General features: G+C 41.7%; 1 protein-coding gene across 1 annotated transcript in view; it reads right to left on the minus strand.

Annotated features, from left to right (window-relative positions):
* FTCDNL1 (formiminotransferase cyclodeaminase N-terminal like) overlaps positions 1-16,026 on the minus strand; it is a 146,174-nt gene that overhangs the window by 21,135 nt on the left and 109,013 nt on the right. The window contains 1 exon segment of the mRNA XM_044241238.1: positions 10,083-10,128. Within this exon segment, the coding sequence (XP_044097173.1) occupies positions 10,083-10,128 (46 nt within the window).

Here is a 16,026-nt window from a genome sequence, read left to right on the forward strand (position 1 = left end):
ACCAACTGACTCTGCTGAGATCACTTCAGAGAGCCTCCCCTCAGACACGCTTCCCATGCCTCTCCTGCCACAGGCCTCTGTGGAAGTCACCACTTCCTTTGGGCTACCTCCAAGGATCTCCATGGTTTGCAGGCTCTCCCCTCCCCTACGGTTACATGTTAACTTGTCTGTTTTCCCTACAACACTGTGAGCTCTGTGAGAGTAGGGATCGGGTCTTGGTCTCACTGGAGTCAAGCACTGAGGCGGGAACATCACAGAGATTCAAAAAATACATGTTAGATTGAAACAAGTGACAGAGACTGAAGGAAGAATTTCTGCTTCTTATGCATTTTTGGTAGTTAAGCTTCAAGTTCACAGCCCACTTCCTCTACGTTAATTTACTCCAGGTTCTGAACTTTTGGACCCAATGAAATTTGCATGCTCTAGACTGCACAAGCTTAAGCATCTTCCAAAATACCTAATTTCTATCAGATAAGCTCATTAAAATAGTAAAATGACCCACATGTACAAATACAGCTCTAAAGTCAATAAATAAAAAATGAAGAACAGTTCCATTGCTATGATTAAAATGGTTTTGAGGTCTAAGTAAAAGAAGAAAAGTGTGATGGTTGTTATGATGCATTGGTTTTGGTTAAATGTTTTGGTGAGAATAAATATGGCCAATTTTTTATCAACACAAAATAATTACAGCTGACATAATAGTCACACTTTTGAGGATTATATTTTTCTATGTAAATATTTTCCTCCCCCCAAAAACCCCCAAATTACTTTAGTCATGCCAATGTTACAAAATGGTGAAGTATAAGTCCCATAATATCATAAAACTGGAAATAAAAATTATTTTTAGTTTGGTCCCTTTACCAAAATTTCTCAACTTTGGGAGTAAAACATCATTAGCATTTTAAAAACTGTTCTATACTGTTCTTTTGTCGTATCATCATAATATGGATGATTCTGCCTTGAATGCAAATTGTATTGAAGAGCACTCATGATTCATTTTAGCAAGTGTTACAGCTTTGTGTATTCTCAAGTCTCTCCTGCCCTATCCCACACATGTACATAACTTTATGAGTTTGGTATTTAATGTACAATCATCCTCTAACTTTAAAAGAACGAATTATTAACCAGTCAGAGCAGGACAAGAGACACAAAAGCTTTTACTAATAGGATTCACAGAAATGACCTAGGCTGACTCAAAAATTTCTCCAGCTCTGCATCTGTATTTTTGGAAATTCCTTCTATTAAAATATAACAACACTCATAAGGTACATTCTATGTTATTAATTCGAAATTTAGAGCTAACTAGTAGAGGCAGCAGAAGAAAATGTGTAAGACCAAGAATGGCAAAAAGTGACATTATCCAGATTTTTTTGTTTTTCTCCTAACAGAGATCAGACTAGCTTCATTCTTCTAAAGCCTCAATAATACTGTACCAGGCATTAATTTTAAAGCCTCAAGCCACCTTGAGTCACTCAACAGAAACAAAAATCTAAGCAGGGGGCAGAGAAGACCAGCAATTTTTTTTTTTTTAAAGAAATGCAACTAGAGAAAATAAGACGTGTTTTGTTCCACTAGAAATATGACTCTTCACTTTCCCAATCTAACCAGGGCTTATTCTTGTAATATGAATAATATAGCTGTAACTCATCAGAATTGTCTACATTCTAATTTGAAAAATAGTTCCTATGTTAATCTTTAATAGCCTGTCTTCTGGACCAACAGAAAGAGTCACAAAAGAAGTCATTTACAGGGGCTTAATTAAGGCCTACGAGAAGCCTATTTAGTAATGTGGTGCTGTTTTCCTTTTCATCCAATGGCCTCGCCGGTGTACGGCTCCGCCATTTCATCAGTGCATCTGGCCCCAGGGGCTTCATGGTCTGCAAGCCACAACCTACTAATAAGCACCCTCCAGCTTGTTTGCTAAACAGATCTGTCCTGGCAGGCACCCAAAAACTCCAGTCCTTGAAACTTGGAGCTCTTTAACTTGCGGGGCCTATTGTGTGGCGAGCAAGAGAATAAACTGTGTACCTCATAAATGCAGTGATCACCGATCAGGCAGGAACGCGGCTGTGGCTCCACGGACTGCTTTCCTAAACCAAATCGAGGCCCAATTTATTTTTGTATTGTCTTTGTTAAAAACCAAACAAACAGCTCCACAGAGCTTATATACACAGTCAAGAAAATGGCTGCATTTTCCTTATAAACAAGATGGCAACTGCTGGCTCAAAAAAATCGTCGCCGCTAGCTGAGGGTTTTCACTAGGAACTGAGCCACGGCTGGGTTGTAGCGTTATCACGTTGCTGAAGGAGACATGTCGAATGTTTTATCTGATGGAAATTCAGTGTGTTGGAGGCTGGGGGACTCTACGGTGTTATTTCTGGTTATGGCAACCAGGTAAGGTACCATCAACTTCAATCACAAGGATATAGAAGAAAGTGACCTTCACTTACAAAGAAATGGTAATGGAAATCCTCAGCATACTCAGTAATATTTCCCAAATGCTTAACTCAGTTTTTGGCAAATGAGTATTATTAGCAAGTCATCCCCGACACGGATTCTGTAATGTTCCCAAATCAGTCCTTATTCCACACGACTCTTTTTCTGATGGTCCCTCAGAGGTCAACTGAGCCATGCGTCCAGCAGAATATAGCTCTGATTGCAAAGAACCTTTTATGCGCAGTGTGAACCAAATGCCAAAAGGTTAGGAACTAAGGAATTCTAAAACCAAGGTAAGAGTTGCTATGTCAGTTGTATCTCTTCAACACATTCCTCAAAAGAGAAAGAAAAGTGGTAACAAAGAAAACTGCATAAAAACAAGCCCTCAGTGTGACTAAAACTCAGAATGTCCAAACTTCAAATTACTGCAGGCAAAAAAGTCTCTACCAACTCCCAGCCGGCCTCCTCATGCTCCAGTTGCCCCAGGCCTCTGAGAGAGAAGAGGGCAAAGACCCTAGACTGATCTAAAACCACAGAAAGAGAAAGTCCATCTTACATGTGAAAATGCAGGGAAGGAGTCCTAGTCCTCCAGGGCAGAACCAGGGAAGAGATTAAGTGTGTGCAGGACAAGAGGCGGCATCTTGGAAAAGCAACTTTTCCAGAAAAGGGGAAGGGGGAAGCAGTCAGTGTGAAAGGAGAGGTAAGGTCCTTACAAAACTGCAGGGTGATGGGGGGAAAAGCAAGAGTGGGAAAGTTGGGATCCCAAACATCCAAGAATGAACAACTCTTCCTCCCATCAATGTCCTCAACACACACACACACACACACACACACACTCACACACTCACCAAGGCAACCAATAAAAAAGCCAATCAACCAACCAAACAACAAAAACCCTGCATCCATACTTTGCTCCACTGACAGCTGAGGGAACTCTTGAACTAGCGATCTGCAAACCATCCCACGTCACTACCTCATCTACAGAAAGGCAGAGATGTATGGAATCTTTATTTAAGAAGAAAATAGCATAAAATGAAGATTAAAACAATTCTACTGATGAAAATTACTACTCCCCTCCTACACACACACACACACACACACACACAGCCCCTCACCCCGCAGCAAGTCAGAAAACTGAGGTTCCTTGGAGGCCTCCACTCAGGAGGCAGGATTGTTCTGCTAGGACACTCACTCAGATAAATATTTGCCTGTGAGGTCACGGCCCCTGAAACCGCAAATGAAAGCCCAAAGGCCAGTCAGGAGATCCTGAAGGGGAGACAATGTTGGAATGCTCTAGGAAAGGTGGTGAAAGTAAGTAGGATTCAAGATGTATTTTAAAAGTAACACCACTGGTGTTGATGGACTGGTGAGATGTAGGCAGCAAAAGTAAAGAATATATCCTAGGCTTTGGTCTGGACAGCTGACAGAATGTAGGAACTGTGTGCTGAGATAGCACTGAGGGAAGTGAGTGAGAATCAAGAATTCGGGCATCTTAACTTTCAAGTGGCTTCTAATACACATTTACGAATTTCATGGTTTTTAATGTTATTAAAATTTATATTACTCTTTTAATTTCAATTTCTATTTTTAGTTCCAGAATATGAAATCATACCTCATTTTTATACAATGGTCTTATGTCCTTGCTAAACTCACTTATTAGTTCTACTTAGTTTTTTATAGATCCCTTGTTTTTTCAATATAGATGATCTTGTCATCTATAAGTAAAAGTAGTTTTATTTTGTCTAAACTGGCAAGCGTGCTTTTTATTCCTTTTTCTTGCCTTATTGCTCTGAGTTAGGGCCTCCAGCACAATGTTGACTTGGAATACTGGGAGTGTACGTATTTGCCCTGTACTCTATTTTAGAGGGAAAGCACTCAGTGTGATGTTGTACAGTCTCTGTAGATGCCCTTCATCAGTTGGTCAGTTTCCATTCTGTGTCATTTGGTTCCTCAAAGAAGTAGATGCCAAGATGGAATCAGATGTGCAAGAGATTTGGGGGGGGGGGAAATGCCTGTGAAGCATAAAGGGGGAAGAAGTGAAGTAGTCAGGAGAGACTTGGTATCTGCTGTGGGTCTGACACCTGTGAAAGGAGAGTAGGACGTACTGGAGGCGAACCAAGGGGTACGAACTAAACCAAACCGTCACACTTGACAGGTCTGAGCTCTTGGTAATGCTACCGTTCTCAGGTGGGGATCGCTGTGCGTGTCCATTCCCAGGTACAGGGTAAAGGAGTAGCCAGGGGTGCCTACGGGGACCACCGGGTTCCACACGTATATGGCAGCTGAATATTTGAGTCTGACTCTGGAGCTCAGAGGAGAAGTGCAGTCTGGAGCGGGAAATCTGGGAGCCACGGGATATAAATGTTTCCCCAGAACTGATTATACTGCACAGAGACGGTGCTCCTTCCAACCCTCAAGGCAGCTGGGAGAGAACTGTGGGCTGGACCCAGATGGTAGCTCCAACAGGAAGAAATTTTAAATATATATTCTTTCTACCTATGGTATTAGAGAGCCATATGAAGGACAGAGCAAAAGGTTAAGCCCTGGACATTCTAATAGTTAGAGATTGGGAGAAAAGGGGAAAATCCCTCAAGGGAACTAAGAAGCAGCACTCGTGCGGCAGGAGTAAACCAGGAGCGCGTGGTCTAGTGAAGGCCAAGCGAGGAAGGCGTTTCAAGAAGGCCACAGGGATAAAATGGTGTCAGAGTTTACGCAACACGAAGGGTGAGAACTGACCCCTGGATTAGGCATAGTCCAGCAAGAGCATCTTCGGTGAAACAGTAAGAGACGGGAGGGAAGGAAGCAGACAGGTCGTCACGAACAGGAGCAGAGAAGGCACCTAGAAAAGAGGGGAGGTGGGTGACAGGAGGGGTGACACAGGAGAGGTGATTCAGGAGTGCCCTGTGGTGGCGCGCGCCCGTGATGAGGGAACTGCTGACTTACTCTACTGCACACCCCAAACTAATATAACACTTTATGGTAACTAACTGGAATTAAAAAAATAAAACTTAAAAAAAATAAAGGATTTAGGATGAATTTTTTAAAAAGACAAGGGTTCTTTTGCGGCTGTTCACAGACCCGAGCGGAATGGTGGACATTCTGAGCAGCCCAGCGCGTACATTGCTAATGGCGGCGAACAAGGGGACACGCTGCTTCTTGCTTCAGCTCTGGTGCCCTCAGTGTCCTGTCACAGCCTACGGAGTGCCACGGTGCTCACCTGTCTGTGCTCTTTGTTGGTGATTTCACTGTTTAAAATGTCCCTCGAGTGCAGTGCTGAAGCGCGATCTACTGTTCCTGAGAGAAAGAATGCTGTGAAGCACCTTACGCGGGGTGGGGGGTGTTAGGTAAGCCTCATCCAGGCCTGAGCTATAGCTCTGTTGACCACGAGTTCAGAGTTAGTTGAACCAACAATGTAGTTCATAGAAAATGTCCTTAAGGAGGAACACACCATGTGTGTTGACAATGTTGTGACCAGAGACTCCCAGGACCCTAACCCTTCATTCTCTCTTAACACAGTGATTTGGGGGTTGCTAACTAGAAATGACACCGTAGAACATCACTGCTGCACATTAGTGAGGACTGACTGTATTTCTTTAAAATAAAGTACGGTAGAGTACAAAAGGCACTAGCCCAAGAATTCTGACACTGGTTCTAGTTCTAATTCTTCCAATAACTAGAGAGTCTTCAGCGAACACTCCAGCCTCCCTGGGTTTCTTCCTCTATGAACGGAACTCTTCAAAGTAAATTTTGCTAAGGCCCCTGAAGCCCTAGCGTTCTATGATTTTGACTCATCAGGAAGGGAAATTCCCGATGGTAGTCACTTCCCAAGAAAGTCTCTTCTGCTTTAGATCAAACCTCCTCACTCTGTAAGAGGGGTGAGAGAGGGAATAATGTTCTTATAATAAGACAAATGAGCACCATGTTCTAGAGAGTGCCATAGAGATAAAATAAAATCACTGATTTTAAAAAACTGGGAAGTTTTCCCAGGAAAAGAGTTGCTTATGTCTTTGGAAGTCATATCAAAATAACCCCCACATGTTAACAGTACATGTCACATTAAGAAATAGATATTAATGAGGGATTTTAAAAGAAGACAGTCACAGTAGGTTTAAATAGGGTGCAGCCTTCTGATGACAGCTTTGAATGCACAGTGCCAAAATGCAGCCAGACTGAGTGAGGTATGGGCACATTACTAAAAATACAAGGACTACAAAGAGTACGGTAAGGTGGCAACCTGAATTCACACACAGGGTTTTTAATATCAGAAGCAAGAAAGTCATTTGCAACTCTTTGCTAAAGGATGAGGTTCTGCTAAGTGTTAAGAATACAGGCCCATATGTGTAATGACAGAAGGTGAATATCGTACAGGGGGTGGAGGGGGCAGGGAGGGGACTGAAAAATGAAACAAATTCTCTGCATAATTTGCTTTTTTTCTTTATTAGAAAAACATTTATAACAGTAACTTGAAAATCAGGAATAGAATTTTTTTCCCTGGGTAGCCTTGGGTGCTTCGTGTGGACTTTGATACATTGTAGGGAATCTCTGCCCCATCGGGGATTATACAGGATTCGTTGTACAGGACTATGCCATTTTGCAGCACCTGAAGTGAGGTTTACCAGCCGGTCTGTGTGGGTCAGAATACTAGCAAGAAATTGATGGCAAAAATGAAACTGGGATCGTCTCTGGATGGCTTTTAAAGGGACCATTTTAAAAATGGTGTGGTGAAGCCACAAAGAATAGGACCGTCCCCCCTAGGACTAGTAACAATGAAGCTGTTGCCACTTGTCTCCAGAAAGGACCAGGGGAAAGATGGGCTTCCAGATCCTGGGTTTCCAGACATTGAAATTAAAGAGTCATGATGAGAAGGTCCCCTTGGGAGGAGCAGTGACAACTGGTCAATCATCAGTCAGCCCCAGACAAGTCGACAGGAAGGGAACTAAAGAATATACATCTCAGTGGTACGTGCCTCCCACCTCCTGATGGCTTCAGAGAGTGAGAGGTCCTCATGATGTGGCCCAGCCAGAAGGATCCAGAAAAATTCCAGGCAGAGCTAGCCGATTACTCTCAAGGTAGAGGAAGTTCGAATACACATTTTGGCCAAAAACCAAATCAAAACAAAACAAAACAACAAAAACCAAACAAACCAAGATTGAAAATCTATTTCTAACCAAAGCTAAAAATCATCCACCCTGAATGAACCTAAGAGATGCAAAAGTAAATCTGAAGTTTTTTCAAAATTGTTTAATTTTCAAAAAATTTTTAGTGAAATTTTAATAGGGCAAGAGAAACGATTATTCAGAACTGGCAGCTACTAACTTGCTCCTGCTGTCACTGCAGCATTTGGGATATTAAATTGCCATTCACTTCAACGGGCGCTTTTAATAATGTCACTAATTTTTTATATGAAAAAACCTAGAGTTCAGAAGAACATTTTGAGTAGTGTGTTTTCTAGGAGAAACCTGGTGCTTACACTGTCATCCTTCATCCTCAAAAGCTTAACAATGGTTAGCGAACTACAGACATCATTTCGGTAACTTTTAAAACAATTTACAATCTCTGTATTTGGTTTCCAGGGCTGCCACAGCAAAGTTTCGCTGACTAGGTGGCTTAAAACAACACTGATTTCTTGTCTTACACTTCTGGAGACTCCAAGTTGGAAATCAAGGTGCTGAGTCTCTGGGGAGATTCTTTCCTTGCTTCTTCCTTGCTTCCGATGGTGGCAGTCAACTTGGTCTTGGTGTTCCTGGCTTTCAGGTTCATGCCTCCAATCTCTGCCCCTGTTGTCAGATGGCCTTCTTCCCTCTTATGACTGGGTTTCCATGTGGTCTTCTCATAAGGACACCAGTCCTACCAGATGAAGGGCCCACCCTACTACAGTATAACATTGCCTTAACTAATTACATCTGCGACGATTCAACTTCCAAACCAAGTCACATTCTGAGGCACTAGGGGTTAGGATTTCAAAATATCTTTTTTTTTTTTTTTTTTTAAACTGGACGTTTGCACCTTTTACTCTCTTCCACCCATTTCACCCATCCCCCCATGCCCTCCCTTCTGGCCACCATCAATGTGTCCTCTGTATTCATGAATGTGTTTCTGGTTTTGTTTGTTCATTTGTTTCATTTTTTAAACTCAATATGTAAGTGAAATCACATGATGTTTGTCTTTCTCTGACTTATTTCACTTAATATAATACTCTCTTGGTCCACCCAAGTTGCAAATGGCAGTATTTCTTTCTCAAAATATCTTTTTGGGAGACACAGTTCAGCCTATAATAGTGCCATCAGCTCAAAATAATAGGGAATAGCAATTCCCTAAAGACTCACAGAAGTCTTTAATGAAGTTTTGCAGCACAACAGAACAAATGTGTTTAGAGTTCCCCATTTTTCACTCATTTCTTTTTGTCATATCTTAAAAATTCTTTATTGTGTCTGGATATTGAATTTAAATTATCATGGGCACTATTCTACTTTATTTAGATTTTTCTTCACGTAAAAATTTAAGTTTATAGTACTTTTATGTCTAGTCAAAATGGAATACAGGGACTATATTTATCCTTCTGCTTGAAACACTTCAAAATACTGGGTATCAGGCAACAAAGGACAATGATCCTTAATATATGGGAAACGCGCACAAGGAGCCCTACAACTGACCCAGCTTACAGCTTACATAGCACAGGGAAAGAAAACCCAGGCAGTGCCCAGAGATCTGCCAGAGGAGAGGAGACAGGGCTGGAAGTTCTCTACCACACACCCTCTTCTAATGGTACTATTAACTCTCAATCTCTTTGCCTCGTGTTTAAATGTTTGAAAGTCCTTTGTAATCATTTTTAACGTTTTAACATTTATTCTTACTATCAGTACTAATCATTAGTGTGACATTTTAGCCTTGTAGTAATCATTGCACATTTATAATCTGATAGAATTTCAAAATACAAAATGTTTTTCTTACTAAAAGTTATACCTAAAAAAAAAAAAAACACCACCCCACAAACTTATATCCAAAATGCTTACCTGTATTTGAAAGGACTGCGATATTAGCAATAATCTGAATGACATGCCTTGCTTGCAATATCATTATTAGCTGATTAAAGAGACTTACCCAAACACATGATTATTGATCACACAAAGTTCAGGGATGCCAGAAATGACATTGAAATCTCATTTATTTTGACTTTCAGTGGCTGAAACCAAAACCTCACAGTGGAGTTGGGCCAAATACCAGGACTAAACCAAAGTATGGTATAACCTAACCAAGGAATGAGAATCATATTGACTTTGGATATCAAAATAATTGAATGCTAGAAGTCAATGGAACCATATTTTAAGAAGTCTGAAGGAAAACTATTTTTGAATTTAGAATTCTATAAAACCCAGACTAATAATTTTAAGAAAAATGAAGACAACAAAGACATTATATATAAATGAATATATGTTTGCTGTAATGCTACTTGACATTTAAGTTTTAATTAACAGGCTTTCTAATATTAACCAACATTAATTAACAATGTAACATGCTTAAACTTGGAACATAATAACAATGCTAGTAGATTAGGTATATTCATCAGTAGACTTCATGCCCATTAAAAAAAAAAAAAAAAGAAAAGTGAAGACATGTTCATGTATGCAATGGTTTAAATGGCTTACCGCTCATGGTCACTTCCTGTAAACATTAAGGATACACTCCAGCAATCTAAAGAAAAAAATCCAAAAAAGAGAAAGCCACTGGAGTCAAGAAACAATAAAACAACTCAAGGGTTCAAGGAAAAATAATCCTAAAATGGCTGTTTATATGGCTCCAAAAACAGTATTTCCAAAATTAATCATCAATGGTGTTTGTCTTCTGTTAACACCAGACATGAATAAAATATTAAATACAACTATGATAATAAAGTATAAATGTTACCAATTATGGCAGGGAAAAGTAATGGTATAACTAAGAGAAGTTGGAGGAAGAAAGTGGAAGGGACAGAGGAGAGATGAAGGCAAGTGGGGAAGACTAATTTCTTAAGAAAATTATAACAAATTCAAATTTGATAGATTAAGAAAGAGGCTTGAGTATTTTATTAAAAATGGTAAGGTAAATAATAGAATTTACTCTCCTTCCCAGACGTCACATTTCCTAGATATAAATGGAAACAACATCCTCTAAACATGCACATGTCACCAAGTAGATTGCAGAAAGATTTTAAGTCACCTGCATCTCATTTGTAGTGCCCCTTATTTTAACTTCAAACTTTGCAAATATTTGATGCTAAATCTCCAAAATAGAAATTATTTGTAAAAATGCACAAGTAAACACAGCTAAGGAGTTCCACTGTCATTGCAGGCGGTCTTTATGTCATGGTATTGAAGGGGACAGGAAAGATCTGCTCTTCCCAAAACACATCCACAATTGATTCCCAGATCTCACAGTGGGAGCAAAGCTCTTATGAACTCTGCAGTTAACATGCAAATCCAATAAGCCTATCAATCAACCACACCTAAGTGTAAATTAAGTTCTCACTCTTTCCAAATAGACAATTTAAGGTTGATAGTTGGGGTGGGGAGCCTTGGTGGTTCATTTGGTTAAGCTCCCAACTCTTGCTTTCTGCTCCGGTCAGGATCTCGTGATCCTGGGATGGAGCCTCCCAACGGCTCTGCACTCAGCAAGGAGGTGGCTTCAGATTCTCTCTCCCTCTTCCTCTCTCTCTCTCTCTCTCAAATAAATAAATACATAAAATCTTTTTTAAAAAAATAAAATAAAGTTGCTAGTGGGAAGAAAGTCTCCAGGTGAGAGAAGTGTGGGCGGAGGAGTGCTGGGAAGCCTGAGGGGCCGGGAAGGCTGGAGAGCCATGGAGCATATGACCCCAACCCCAGAAGGCAGGAAGGGCCACAGATATGGGAACGGGTAGGCTTGTCTTGCACTGGAGAGTGGAACAGAAACATGGATGCCCAAGTCCCCCTGAAGATGTCACACCTGCCCTGGATACCTACCTTCAACCTTCTTTTTTTTTTTAAGATTTTATTTATTTGACAGAGAGAGAGATCACAAGTAGGCAGAGAGGCAGGCAGAGAGAGAGGGGGAAGCAGGCTCCCCGCTGAGCAGAGAGCCCAATGTGGGGCTCGATCCCATGACCTAAGCCGAAGGCAGAGGCTTTAACCCACTGAGCCACCCAGGTCCCCCAACCTTCTTTTTACCTAAGTGCGAAATGTATCTCTACCTTGTTTGAGCCACTGTTATTTTGTGTTGTATCACAGGCAGCCAAGCCTAATCCTTTCTGACACAGAGGAAATGATCTCATTCAATCACCCTATCCGTGCGAGGAGGAATGCATTCTCAGTGCCTTCACGTTACAGATCAGCACACTGAGGCACAGAGAGGTTAAGTTACTTGTCTAAGGAACAGAGATAATAAGAGGTATTGCCAAAAGGGACAGGATAGTGGAGGAGAGTAGAAAAGGCTGACAGGTGTGGCTATCAGACTAAAGCCACAGGAATGGGTCCCTAACCCAGCAGATTCATCCACACCCAAAACGTGTCATCTCTACTGCACATTTGGTCCATGGGAACATGAGTCTTGAATTACCTGAAGTCCTGTGGTCATGAGAAACTTAATGCTACAGGTAAAATGGGATCCTCAACTACATAGCCCAGCGAAAAGAAAAAAGCAAGAAACACACCGAACAGACTGCGGAACGGAGAGAAGCAGCAGCCTTAGCTCTGGGTAATTGAAGGTTCCCTTCTGGTTCAAGATTGAGCCCAAAACACTACCTTCACTCTCCTTTCAAAACCTTATCAATTAGTTTTCTGCTTTACTAAGTATAATGAGGATAGTGGAACTTTTATTTGACAAATGATGATCTAGAAATTGCTCCTAGCTATTACACTAGATAAAATTACATTGGGAGGGGCGCCTGGGTGGCTCGGTGGGTTAAAGCCTCTGCCTTCGGCTCCAGTCGTGATCCCAGGGTCCTGGGATTGAGCCCCGCATCGGGCTCTCTGCTCGGCGGGGGGCCTGCTCCCCCCCGCCTCACCGCCTGCCTCTCTGCTTGTGATCTCTGTCAAATAAATAAATAAAACCTTTAAAAAAAAATTACACTGGGAATTCAGAGGCCTGTATTCCCAGCCCACGTTGACCACTGATGTACTCCTGATTTTAGACACTGCAATGCCCATCCTGAATCTCTGTTTCCTCATTTGTTAAGTAAGACGGTTGAACAGGATCATATTTTCTAAGGCCTTTTCTAGTCCTAATTGTCAATGATTCTGAATGTGATTATATCATGTATAAGTGAAGAAAAAGTAGAGGGCGTATTCCAGAAGGTTTTTGTTCTTTGTAATTCCCTGTGATGAAGCCATTTAATAGACCCTGTTACCACGCTCTCCGTACCCTGAAACAGCAGAGTGCAGTAAAAACACTTGAGATTAATGGAGGCTGCTGATTATTTAGGAGCTGCTTGAATAGGACTTTATTATACTACTATTTACCATGAGGCCTGAGAAAATTGGTGGGATTAGAGTTACAGCCCTAATAATTTGCCTTTATAGATTTAACCTGAAATAACAGGCTGAAAGGACAAATAAAATTAGCAGTTTCCTGAATAATTCCTGGATAAATTTAAGTATAAAATCCTGTTGGAAAAAAAAAAAGCAACAAGTTGGTAGCTTTGGTTCAAAAAAGGCAGAAAGGGAAATGGATAGGATTACTTGGACCTAATTAAGGGCTTGGCCAAGCTCTGGCTCCCCTAGTTTGCTTTACCTCGAAACTGTTCTGCTCCTTTTCTTTCAGTGTTAGGTGTCAGAGTGACAAATGTGTTTCTTCTTGGGCAATCTCCCTTAGGGGGAACTTTGCCAGGTAACCAGTAATAAGCAAATGTGGAGGAGGGGGTGACCCTCTAGGAGTCCAACAGAGAATATGAATTTAGCTTGTGACCTTAACACAATCTCATTCATTCATTCATCCATCCATCCATTCATTCATTCAAATGCCTTCCTTTTGCTAACATCTGTCTAAGGGCTGTGAAACACAGAGAGATTTAGAAGCTATAGGGATGTCAGGTGGCTCAGTCGGTTGAGCGTCTGCCTTCAGCTCAGGTCATGATCTCAGAATCCCAGAATCGAATCCCACATCAGGCTTCCTGCTCAGTGAGGAGCCTGCTTCTCCCTGTCTCTGCTCTCTCTCTGACAAATAAATAAGTAAAATCTTTTAAAAAACAAACTCACTTTAAAAAGAAAATGATTTAGAAGCTATAGAAGATACTGCTCTCTCAGTCATCAAGGAAATGACTGTCTGTATCAGTGATATTTCAGCTTCCCATCGACAGAGCGTTTTTTAGAAAATGGGTTTTTTGTTGTTGCTGTTGTTTTTACCAAAAAAGCAAAAGGTTTATTGGAGAGAGAAAACCTCTTCCGTTGTACCGAGTCTTAAGGTGGCAGGTTCCAAAATTCAGACTGTGGCAGTGATATGTAATTAATGCCAAACTATTTGCTCCTGGCTAGGCAGGATGCAATGATGGACAAAACAAACAAACAAAGAGACAAAATCATTCTGTACAAAACACTGAGCAGTGACCACCACACACACATAAAGAGTAGTACCAGAAGGGAGAGACGGAGAGACAGAGAGACAGAGAGAGAGACAGAGAGACAGAGAGTCGTTCCTTCTCCTGGGGGCTGGCACGGGGAGGGCTGCTCAGATGTCTCCTCTGCCTTTGATCTCCTGAAGGACCCGTTTTTTGTATGAAAGTATACACAGCCGCCACGGCAATTGGCCATCTACCCTCTTTCTGTCCTCTTTCCCGTCAAAGGCACACTGCCGCTTTCACGGTTCACACAAATGCGGTGGTCCATCCTTCTTCGCATTTGTGCACACCAGCATTTGTTGCCGATGAACGCTGCAATTACGCTGCTGTCCTGACAAGGTTGGGGGTTCCACAGAACAGCACTGTGAGCACGCGTCTTGCATGTTGTATTGGTTTTACCCTCCTGCTAGTACTCAGCTCTCCAGTAGGTACACACCCCAACAGGGTCCTACTGGCTTAGGACTTATTTTGACAATTTCAACATTGGCCCCTATCCTTTACCCTCGCTTCCCAAACCTCCATCTTTGTGTTTCTTTCTTTCTTTCTTTTTTCCCCCCAGCTTTCTCCAATATTTCTTTAGAATTGCTCAGAAGGGAGAGACTCTCACAGCAGCAAATGGCCACATTTTGCTTCCTCAGGCATGGCAAAGCCCATTTTTATTTCACAGAAGAATATTACAACCAACAAACTCTGTTTCCCAGGCTCTGTGAAAGCACCTTTCTACTAAGAGTAATTTAGTGGTGATGCAGACGTAACTGACGAGCACTCGCTCATTCCTCGGAGATAACGAAGGCAAGGCGGGCAAGGCTTGACTCAGAGCTCTAGGAAGAGGAATCTTCACTTCCAGGATGGAACGAATTAAACCTGCTTTATCACTTCCAGCACTTGTCGACAGGGCCTGCGCACCCTCGCCAGTTTTCGAGGAACTAGATCCTGATTACAAATGCAGCCAGAAGATCGACAACTGACTCTCTAACGTGTTCCTCTGCCAACCATGGGAAATAGGCCAGTGGCAAAGGCTGTAGTAACACCATCATCCCAGGATTCATTGCTCAAAACAGTCTCTTAATTCTCCTGCAAAAAATGGCCTAACAAGGGTGCTTGGGAGGCTGAGTCAGTTGAGCCCCTGACTCTTGGTTTCAGCTTAGGTCTTGATCTCAGGGTCATGAGACTGAGCATCTCGTGGGGCTCCCTGCTCAGCAGGGAGTCTGCTTCCCCCTCTCTCCCTCAGCTCCTCCCTCCTGCTCATATACTCTCTCCCCCTTTCTCTCTCTCTCAAATAAATAAATAAATATATATTTTTTTAAGGGCCTAACAAAATGTTTCCAAAGAACTTTTGAATTGTATGATGCCAATGAAGCTGCCCTTGAGTTCCTAATTACCTGCAGTAAAAATTGGGCAAGACTGATGAATATAAAAGAATTTTATAGCAAAATATGAAATTGGATTTGGCCAGTAAGTTACTATGCACTTTAGTTTTCTAGGGCATCCATAACAAATTATCACAAACTAGTAATAAGTAGCTTTAAACAGCAGAGATTTATTCTCTCACTGTTCTGAAGGGCTCAAGTCCAAAACCAAGGTGTTGGCAGGGCTTCGATCCCTCCAGCCTCTAGAGGAGAATCCTGCCCTGCCTCTTTCAGCTTCTAGGGGCTCCAGGTGTTCATCGACTTGTGTGGTACATGTGCAGTCTCTGCTTCTGTCTCCACAGAGTCTCCTTCCCTGGGCCTTTGCCCCTTCTCTTCTCATATGAGGATATTTGTCATTGCATTTAAAATCCAACCTCAACTAGGACGATTTCCTCATGAGATTCCCTAACCTAATGATATCTGCTAGGATCTTTCTTCCAAATAAGGAAATATTCATAGGTTCCAGGTAGACATGTCTTTTGGGGGCCACCACTCAATTCACTATACTACGTGATTCTTTCAACTGGATCTTATCCTCTTCAGAAAGCTTTTTTGTTTTTAAAGATTTTATTTATTTATTTGACAGACAGAGTTCACAAGTAGGCAGAGAGGCAGGCA

The sequence above is a fragment of the Neovison vison genome, chromosome 3, assembly GCF_020171115.1.
Source record: "Neovison vison isolate M4711 chromosome 3, ASM_NN_V1, whole genome shotgun sequence".
NCBI classification, from domain to species: domain Eukaryota; kingdom Metazoa; phylum Chordata; class Mammalia; order Carnivora; family Mustelidae; genus Neogale; species Neogale vison.